At 28.2% G+C, this 11,259-nt stretch overlaps 1 protein-coding gene across 1 annotated transcript; it reads right to left on the minus strand.

The window, feature by feature from the left end:
• Positions 1-1,798: 1,798 nt before the first annotated feature.
• Positions 1,799-3,559, minus strand: LOC137828238 (GRAS family protein RAD1-like). Its single transcript, XM_068634723.1, has one exon. It carries the CDS (start codon positions 3,443-3,445, stop codon positions 1,799-1,801), a length of 1,647 nt encoding a protein of 548 aa, XP_068490824.1. The 5' UTR covers positions 3,446-3,559.
• Positions 3,560-11,259: the final 7,700 nt, after the last annotated feature.

An 11,259-nucleotide genomic window follows, 5' to 3' on the forward strand; every position in this document is an offset into this window, starting at 1 on the left:
CTGAATAAGAAAATTCGTAATAAAAAAATAATACATTAAAAATATTTTCGTCTTTTTCTTTAGAATTGGGTGCAGATCACTGCCCTTCGATAGGGAAAATGTCATTTGAATGCAATTGGACATTCTCCATTAAACACAATGTTCACAATGTTGATGGTAACATAAAGACAAATGTTCCTACACCCGATCATTTTTAACCTGCACTCAACATATTTTTTTAATTTCCAAAAATATCCTTAATTTCGGAAATAAAAATTCGGAATTGAAAATAATATATTCTGGAAAAATAAATCTGGAAGTGGTTATTGAGTTTCGGAAATAAAAATTCAGAAAAAAAATTAAAATTCTATTTCGGACAAAAAAATCCAGAATTGAAAATAATACATTCTGAAAAAAAAAATCTGGAAAAGAGATTATTCTGTTTCGGAAATGAAAATCCAGAAACAAAAATGAAAAACTCATTCCAGATAAAAAAATCCGTAGTATAAAATTTCGTTATGGATAAAAAAATCTGGAACATATATTTCGGAAATTTTTTTTAAGGACAATTTCGTCTTTTCCGCTAGAATCGGGTGCAGTGATATGGTGCAGGAAGCAATTGCCTAACATAAATTAAAATAAAACCCGATTAGTGACAAATAAAGGTGCACAATCATATAATCATATAGTATGGATTACAAAAAGCATTTGTAGCAATGACCAAACTAAATTCAGTTTGTGTCATTCTATCATTTATTCCAAAACTTAGAGTGATTGTTGTACCAACTACACATAAAGGATATGAAATTGAAAGAGGAAGTCTAAGTTCTTTCAAGACTTTAATCACCAACACCTTAAACATGGTGTGTAAGCTTAAAAAAAATCTCTTTAATGCCTCAAGCAACCCCAACTTGATAAACTAAATTGATGATCTAATGAAAATCAATTAATCTTAATTATGACATACTATGTTGTGAAACACTCCTTGAAGAAGAAAGTAATTTATTTATTGATGATATTGTCATCACAAAGATTATTATAATCAAATTGAGGTTGGTGATATTACTATTTCAAATTTTGGTAGTGTTATCTTATTTACTTAAATAATTAATTGTATTTGTTATCAAGTTTTAATATATATACATTAAAAATCATTAAATAGAAATCAATTTTAAAGATAAAAGATTTTGCTAAGATGACATTTTGTTTTGATTTAGCATGTGTTTGTCAACCAAATTGAAAATATTTTTATTGATTTGAACTACATAAAAATTGTCCATCTAGATCCATCTGAGGAATCATGAAAACATACTTAATGCATATATCAGTAAATTGGAAAAGACAAATGTTGAAATGGTGTTTCTCTGTTTTTTTTTTCTTTCAATTTCTCTTACTAGCATTTGCACTCATTTTTTTTTTTCATATGAAAAACAAAAACATGAACAATAAGAGGAGAAAAGGAAAAGTTTCAAAGAAAAACAATTCACTTAAAAAATTATTATTCTGAAGCATTACATATTAATAACTAATGCTTGTTCTGCTAAAGTGTATGTGCTGTATTTCTTGGCAAGTTTGAATGGTATTAGGAAAATGGCTCTATCCCTTCATTTTCCTAAACATTTTCACATGAATTCTAGGACTAAAGGTCAAAAAGCATATTCATTTCATAAATAGCTAATTCAACATACTTGGAAAGTTTTGTATTATCAATGAGGGAAAATGCAGAAGATTAGGTAGAAGATGACTAGTTTTATCAAATTAGTTGTTAAAGAAAATGAGCATTCTTCATTAGCTTCTTCTGACTATTTAATAGGGAAAATCACATACTTGCCACTTTCCATGCAGAAGACATCATCACTGGCCTTCCTTTCCATCCAAGTAGAAGGTTTCCCTTCTCACAGGATAATGTGTATCCATCACACTCATAAACAGAAAGCATCATTCTAACTTGGCTTGTGCACTCCAATGGTATCACCTGAAATCCTGCTCGGCCTAATTGCCTTCTCCATTGGTCTACCCTTTCATGTCTTTCTGTTCTTTCTGGACCCTCATAAGCTACAATGTTCTGAATTTCATCTGCAAAGTGTAATCTCTCTATCTTCATCCTCTGTTGGCTATTTCTTGGCATACATGCCTCAAGAGAATCAAATATGGCCGAGTAATAGTGAAGTGATTCCAAAAATCTCCCAAGGAAGAAAGGGCCATTGTGGTTTGTGTCTTGCTCTACCACTGTAAAAGCAGTTGGACCTAGCTTCTTCACTGATAGCAGAATTTCCTTCAGATAGCTTCTACTTTCTTTGACATATTTGTGCAACTGCAAGATACTATTGACAAATAAAGCTTCACCTTTTCTCAAGTTCAGCTTCTCCACAGTAAGAAGAGAAGGAGATGCAGGCTCAGAAATTGTCTGGAATTCAAGATGCATTCCCAAAGAGCTTGCTTCCTCCACAAGCACACTCATGCTAGTTTGAAGTTTAGAGTTATCTTCATGGTCGGTTAATCCTGTGATCCGGAGCATTGGAGGACCCTCATGCCTTGAAGCAAAGGCCCTTATGAGGGAAGACCACTGAAGGGTATGCTCCATTCCTAAATCAACAATGTGTATTGAGCTCTTTCCTTGTGATGCTTGGCATATGGCTTCATTTGCAGCCATGAAACCAAAGGCAATGTAAGGTGTGGTTTGGTAAAGAAGTTGAAATGCTTCCATCTTATTCTCCCTATTGATCAAAGGCATATCCATGGAAGTATCTGTGAGTGTACCATTTGTAATGACATTATATGGAAGAAGTGACAATCTACACTTCAATCCTGTGGCAAAACAGTAGGAAACTCTTTGCAGTGCATCTCCTGAAGGGCTTGCCAAAGTCCAAATTCTTCTGATCAGCAACTCAGCTTGCTGGTTGTCCCTACACCCCACAGCTTCAGCACAGGCCAGCAGCATGTGAACCAACTCTAAGCCTTGGTCCACACCAAGGTTGGCCTCTTTGGCACAATGCACAAACTCAGGTATTGCACCCAAAGAGTCACTCATTGCAACAACCTCTTCCTCCAACATGGATGTTGTGAGATTTTCATAGATCTCCAATTCTGAATCCTCCATGGTGGTTGGAAGATATCCAAAGACACCATTCATGGAGGAGTATTCATCAGCCTCATCATCATCATTACTCACCACAAAGTGGCCAAAACTTTTATGCTTCTCTTGGTACCCTTGATCTGCTTTCTCATACTGATCCATGTTGATGAAGCTATCAACAAAGTCATCAACTTCTGATGAAGCCAAACAAGGAGTGCTGTCATCAGAAGAACATAACTCAGTATCATCAAAAACCACTCCCTCTTGATCTTGGCACTCTCCTCCTTGCTCTTGCTCCATTCTTGCTGGACAATACCTTCTGATGGCAAAATCATGGTTAACACTTTCATTCAAATAAGACGATAATAGCCACCTGTTTATGTCTTCCATTGTCACTTGAGGTACTTGAAACCTGGAAGAAAAGAATGGAGAAAATTAGATTAGAGTGATTCATGACCTTAGTTGGTGTTTTTCAAAGAGACATCTTTAAAATGCTTCAAAATTAGCTTGCAAGATGCATAATAAACATTAAAAAATGGTACTATTGAAGAATAATACCTTTGATTCTCTTAGTCTGGGAGTAAAACATGATTGTACATAGTTTATAATTTAATATGAATTGCATTTCAACATGGTCATGCAACTTTTTTCCCTTTGTTTATAGTTTTTGTGTTTGTTAAAAGTTCATTCTGCTATGGCTTTTTAGCTAGTTGTCATCTATCGAGGAGCTTTGCAACACTGACAAACACTATGTATAATTCTTTTATAAGAAAAAGACCAATTCTTTCAAAATAAAATATTCTCCTGACTTGTCATTTGCTTTCCCTATTTTGTTCACGAAATTTTACTTTTTTTTTAAAATATATATATATATATATATATATTTATATATATATATATAATATAATATTATTATAGGTATATCAGTGATGACTATGGAAGAAGTTAAAATTGAATAATGACACTTAAACTTATTTTACTTACTATATATCAGTGAATGATTTCAAGTTTTTTAAGTGAAAAAGAGTTATACTGTTAATTAAAACCTTTTTTAGTAGATTGGTAACCATTATATCCGACTAATACAACAAAATCATTAAATAAAAATTAATTTAAAAAATAATAATAATTAGTTGTTATATTGAATAAATTAAATATTATTTTAACAATTAAAAAAATTTATTAGTGTCTAAATTAATTTATATAATTATAGCAAATAATATTTTTTGTCTTTAAAATTAATTTCTATTTAATTTTTTAGTAGTGTTCAGATTCATCAGAGTCGGGTCAACTCGTGTTTAGTCAAGTTGGATTAGACCTAGGTTAGTCCTAATGCAATCAAGACCAGCTTCGGCTTACCTTGATAAAGACCATGTCAAGCTGGATCAAACCGAGTCTACCTAGGCTTAGGTTGAGTTGAGTCAGCCTGGGCCATGATCGAGCTAAGTAGACCCAGACTCAGGTTGAACCGAATTAAGGTAAATCCACATTCATTTGAGTCGAGACAAGTCCACATTTATCTGAGTTAGGTCGAGTTGGGTTAGGTCTAGGTGGGTCATAGTTTGATTAAGACCAGATCGGGTCTAGTCCGGTTCAGACCAAGTCAAGTTGAGCCCAATCGAGTCGAGTCAAGTCAAGTCTAGCCAAGTTGACCGGGTTCAAGTCAAGCCGAGTCGAGACAAAATCAGGTTCAACAGAGTTAGGTTAGGCCCATGTTAAGTCAAGTTCGGTTGGGTTCAACTCAGATCAAGTCCAAGTTCGATTGGGCTTAGGTGGGAGCGAAACAAATCGAATCAAGTTTGGTCAAGTTGAATTGGGCATGCGTTGGACTGCGACATCGAGTTAGGACCGTGTCAAACTAAGTTAGTTCGATCCCACATTAGATTGAGCCAAGTGTACCTAGATCAAAATCGAGCCACAAGTGTACTCAAGCCCAAGTCAAGCTAAATCTTTTTTAATTTTAAATAATTCACTTACTCTAATAAAATTCTAAAATTTCAATTTCTTTCTAAATTCATATTTTATAAATATTTTAAAATCTTTATCCAATTCATATTACAATACAATCTTCCTATACAATTGTTACTTGCCACAAGTGGTGTAAATCTGTGTCAAACTCAGTGGTTTTGTAAGTGACTTCTTGGTTCATTCAGGAACTCGAATCAATAATTTATCCAAATTTTTAAACATTGCTTGAAACTTCTTATGCAATGAGTTTGTAACAAAGCACGAAATACTCAAAACTTTTACAAAATCCCATTTAACACTAACTGGAAGCACGAGTGATGTTCATACACAAGATTGATTGAAAAAAAAAAGGAAACTATAATTTATTGGAACTTTTTTTATTTTATTTAATAAGTTTTACTGTAAAATTCATTTATTTATTTGGAAATTTTTCAAATCAAATACTTGAATAAATTCTTTTAAAGTCACTAAGAAATTATTTACCAATTTTTTGTCGTTAGGCTTCTTCTTGTTGGCACAAACTTTGTCCAATAAAACTCAACAATTAGCATAGACATTATGGATGTATATATGATGCACTGTCAAATAATTATGAATACCACATATATAATAATAATAATAATAATAATAATAATAGATTTAACTGTTAATGTAAACTGACAACAGTGAACCTGATAAATACTCTTCATATATAGATTAAAAATTTATTATCATCATTTCTCTAAAATAGGTTATTTACACTAGTATAACACTCTCATCCAATCACAAACTACTATATATATATATATAACATTTTTTATTTTTAATAATAACTATTTTAAAAATTATATCAGTAATAATTTGGTTATTGATTGGCACTATAAAACAGTATTACATTATTATTAAACTTGAATTAATATTAATATTACATGAGAGTGGAACTTCATTGTGAAACATTTGGTTTAATAAAGAGTCTCATGTCTTCATCCCCATTTTATCTTTCAGAAGTGTACAAGTAAATCAAGACATGAATGTATGTATCCATTTTTTTTTTGCATGGAATATTAAATAATGTGAGAGTTTTTGTACATACCAAAAACAAAATAATGACTGAAAAATCAAAGGTAAAAAAGAGAAAGAGTCATAAAATTGCCATGTTGAAATTATTAATTGAAGGTAATAATAAAAATGAAAATGCAAAAGAGTATCTAGCCGGCCACTCATAATTATATTTATAGTTGTTGCCGGTTGCTTCACATAATCAACAAAATTCTCCTCTTTTCTATGCTCTCATCTCTTTGTTTTAAGTTTATTCTCACTTTGGTCGGCCAACAAGTAATGAGACACAAGGTGCCTTCAAAGTACTCCTTCTCTATTATATATATTAGAAATTCAACCATATACATCACATTGAATAAGAATGAACTATAACATACAAGACAAAATATTACAAACTCATTATCTGTTATGAAGTGGACTTTAGACCTAACTCAATCTCATAAAACTGGCTCATGAGGTGAGGTTTGCACCCACTTATATACAATTAATTGTTTTCATCTCTAATCGATGTGGGATCTCCAACACACCCCTCACGCCGAGAGTGACAGCTCGTGCGTGGGATAACATATTATGGGTGATCCGATAACGGCCCGATAGTGGGTGACCTGATAAGCCTAACAAACACTCGCTAGGATAGGCGCAAAATGGCTTTGATACCATATTACAAAGTGGACTTTAAGACTAACTCAACCCCATAAAACCGACTCATCAGGTGAAGTTTGCACTCACTTATATACAATGAATTTTCCTCATCTTTAGTCGATGTAGAATCTCTAACATTATCTTAAACTATATAAATCTAATAATCTTTTAGATGTTTTCTCTAGCCCATATATATATATATATATATAAATTTATTAGGTCATTCTTTTTTATTTGTTAAATATGTTTCTTAAGAGTAAGTAATCTACTTTTTTTTAAGATTAGGAGGGAACTCACACTCCACTCAGTTAGTCCATAAACTAATGGACGAGGGGGTCATTTATATTAGACATCCACATGTTGTACACGGAAGGCAAAATGGATACAATAGTTAGGTCATTATATTATATATTTAGATTTTTAGTTTTTTTTTTTAATTTAAGAATATATTGTACGTGAACTTGAAAACGTTTTAATGAGATATTTTAATTTATGCAAGTTGTTATTATTTGTAAACATTGTATTAAGTATAAAATTTGCTCAATATAACTTAATTGTATAACATAGTAGGTCGTAACTCACAACATGTTTTAAAATGAAATTTTCTCATTCAGTTTATAGAATAACACAATCCAAATGTAATACACTAAACAAGTCAATTATCTGCCAGACTAACATATGCGGATGTAACTCACAACTGCTGGACAAATACTTGATATCGACTGACTTAAAATGATGACTATAACTTAGCCTTTAGGTAATGGTATGTAAACCACGATATGTCTACAGTGGGTGTGGCAGTACAAGAAAATCCGATATTATATATAATTGAAATTCGTATGTAATAGACAAAATTTGTATGTAAAACATAGTTATATATAAATTACATACAAACATAAATTCGCATGTAAAACTAACATAAGTAATTGTTACTGTTGAATATCTCACATTCACTAGATATTAGAGCATTTCATAGTATATAAGTGGGTGCAAACCTCACATCATAAGTCGGTTTTATGAGGTTGAGTTAAGCTTAAAGATCACTTCTTAAAAGTTACATACGATTTTTACGGATATTGAAAAATCGTATGTAATTACATACAAATTTTGTATGTAACAATAATCTGAGACCTATCTAATTACAACTTTATTTCAAAGTTCAAAGGATAACATGAGCAGAAGGGATTGCAAATGAGGTGGAAGTTAGAATTTGGGATTGTTTTGAAGAAGAGAAAGGGGAAACAATTGGGGTTTACAACATAAGGAGGAAAGTAAGAAAAAAAATTTATATATATATATTAAAATTATATTTTTATTTTATTTTTTGTAAAAAAAATTTAAAAAGTGGTTTCTATTATTAATAAAAAATTATAAAATGGTTTCTAAATTGGTATTTAACCATTAGCTACCAAAGTTTTAACTACTTACTACTTTATATTCCAAACAATTTAGAACCTAAAATATTAGTAATCAAAACTTTAGTAACTGATTGTTAGATATCAATTTAAAAACTATTTTATAATTTTTTTTTATTAATAATAGAAACTAGTTTAGATATCAATAATTTTTTAAATTTATAAAATGGTATCTAATTTAGTCAAATAATAATTAATTATTTTAGTTTCTAAAATTATTTTTTATTTAATTATTTTCTTGTACTCTCATGTTTAAAATACGCAAGTATAAAACTAAACAGTATACTACTCAAATTAAACCATCACACTTAATCATCAAATTTGGTGATAAAATTTGGCAAAAACAAAAAAAAAATCTTATAATCAAAGTTAGTGATAAAGTTCTACTACTATTTTTTTTTAAAGGTAAATATTTTATGGAATTTTGATTTTTTTTTAAAAAAAATCTACCAGAAACATATTTATAGGTAAAAAATTTAATAGTATTTTGCCAACAATAAACATAAACTCCTTCATATGAATAGAAACTATTCATACGAAAACCTGCTTTGTAATTTTATTAAAATGAATTTAGGAAAAGAAATATTTGTTTCACATGGAAAGAAAAAATGAGTCTAAGTTTCTTTTCCTTTTGCCAAAATGAATTATTTAAGTTTTATGTGGATTTGATGTCGAAGAGTAACAAAATGGAAAAGAAAAAGAAAGTAAAAGAATAAAAATAAATTATTTAAATTAAAGTGAAATTTATTTATTTATTTTAATATTATTTTTTAATTATTTATTTTAGTATAATAAAAAATGTAAACATTAAAAATCTAATATTTAATGTCTTAAAGTGAATTTATTATATATAATAAATATATACATTAATAAAATATTCAGCAAAATATATACCATTTTAGAATAATACAATAATTGTATTTTCAAATACAATTGATTATATAAATTCTCCATGTGAATGTCTTAATATTTAAGGGAATTGTTTAACACACATTTTTTGTTTTTTTCTTTACTTCTAAGGAATTCCATAACATGTTCTTTTCTAACATAAATACGTATGAATCTACTAAATGTATTAGTCAGTTAAAAGTTATTCTCAAATATTTATTCATAACATGTAAAAATCACCTTATTTAACTAATCTTTTATTAATGGAATGATGGTAAGTGAAAACTAGAAATGAAAATAAAAATTAACAATTACGAAAATAATTGAAAAAATAAATATATTTACTCGTTATTATTTATTATTTGAATCATTTATTTTATTAAAATAAAAAATATGAATATTAAAAATATAATTAATTGCATATCAATTTTACCAAAGAAAAATTATATTAAAAACATAATTAATTATTTAACATGAATATTATATAATTAATTATGTTTTCAAATGGATGATCTTATTTTCTGTTCGTATATTTGTGTGCATGCGTGTATCTTATTATATTGTGGTGTTTATTAACTGTTTTTATTCTATATTTTTCTCTTTCTGTTTCTTTTTTTCTAATTTATTGTCTTCATGCAAAGAAGTCATCACTGAAACAATAGAGGAAAGTGCTGTGAATACTCATATAATGAATAAACAAAAAAATAAAAAAATGTCACATCAATAAAATATAATTAATTATCATATTAATTAAATTAGACCTTATTTTATAAAATAGAAAAATTTATTAATATATAAAATATTTATATATAATTTCTAGTATTTGATTAGTTATTAATTTACTTAGATATTAATTTAAAAGTTAGTTTATAAACTTAAAAATCATTTTAAATACCAATATTTTTTTTTTAGTTATAAAATAATATATAATTTTTTTAATATAATAATTAATTAAATTTATCTTTAAAATTATTATTTTTTGTAATGGTGAACTTAGTTTTTCAAAATTTTAATGATGTTTTTGTTAATCAATTTCAAACTTTTACATAATATCAACTAAATTAAAATTTTGATTTATTATTATTTTTACAATTAAGTATATTTTTAGATGAGTTGGTCTATTCAAACTGTATTTAACTTGTCCTAGGTGGGTAGGGTAGCCCCTAAGTTTGGTCCATTGCAAAAAATATTAATTATATTTTCTCTATATAAGATAAAATTTGTAGGGCACATCCACAGAATTTGTTGGACATGAAGAATTGAATTTTGCCCCATAAATTACTCAAATGAATGTTCAAATTTTAGTTTTGAATTCCAACATCTATTCATTAATACCATCACACTACTAGTCAACTACCCTACATCAAACGTTCTTGAAACCTCTTTATACATCACAAATACAAATGTACGGGTAAAATACTTTTGAATATTCTACTACTACGAAAGTTTATCCCTTGCTGTATAATAATATGTACATTTGTATTGTTATTACCAAAGATACCCTTTTATGTAAAAAAATAATTAAAGTCTAATCTCTATTCTTTATATTCCACCTTTTTTTAATTTTTATATTAAAGGTAGACAAATATTACTTTAGTTTCATTTCATTATTACTCATTATATTTATTTATTTAAATAAAAATATATTTATCAAATTCTTGATATTGTGCACATCATATAACACTATAAGAAAAATCAAATATTATGCATACCTGTCAATTATAGTCCCTAAATAATATTCATCAAGTTTAGTTCATAGGTAATACCTATTAACTCTAGTTCATAAGTATAGTCCCTAAATAATATTCATCTAGTTTAGTTCATAGGTAATACCTATTAACTAGTTCATAAGTAATATTTCAAAGTTAAAAATAACAGGATATTTATATAAAATGCTTATTTATATAAAATGGTTATATCTACGTGGATCCTAACCATTTTAGAGACTAAGTTTTTTTTTGGTTTCTAACTTAGTTTCTATTATTGTTAATTAGTTTGTATTATTGTTAAATAGTTTTGAAATTGGTATCTAATTTAGCTATCAAGGTTTTTGCTATCAAATTTAGAATCTAAATAATTGGTAGTTAAAACTTTGGTAGCTAATTAGACAACAATTTAAAAATTATTTAATAATAATAAAAATTAATTAGAAAAAAAAATGATCTTTATTTTAGTCTATATAACATCTAATTATTTCTGGTCTCTAAAATTGGTTTCTATTTAATGATTTTTTATACATAAATTATGATTAAT

This window comes from Phaseolus vulgaris, chromosome 11 (assembly GCF_000499845.2).
Source record: "Phaseolus vulgaris cultivar G19833 chromosome 11, P. vulgaris v2.0, whole genome shotgun sequence".
Lineage (NCBI taxonomy): Eukaryota > Viridiplantae > Streptophyta > Magnoliopsida > Fabales > Fabaceae > Phaseolus > Phaseolus vulgaris.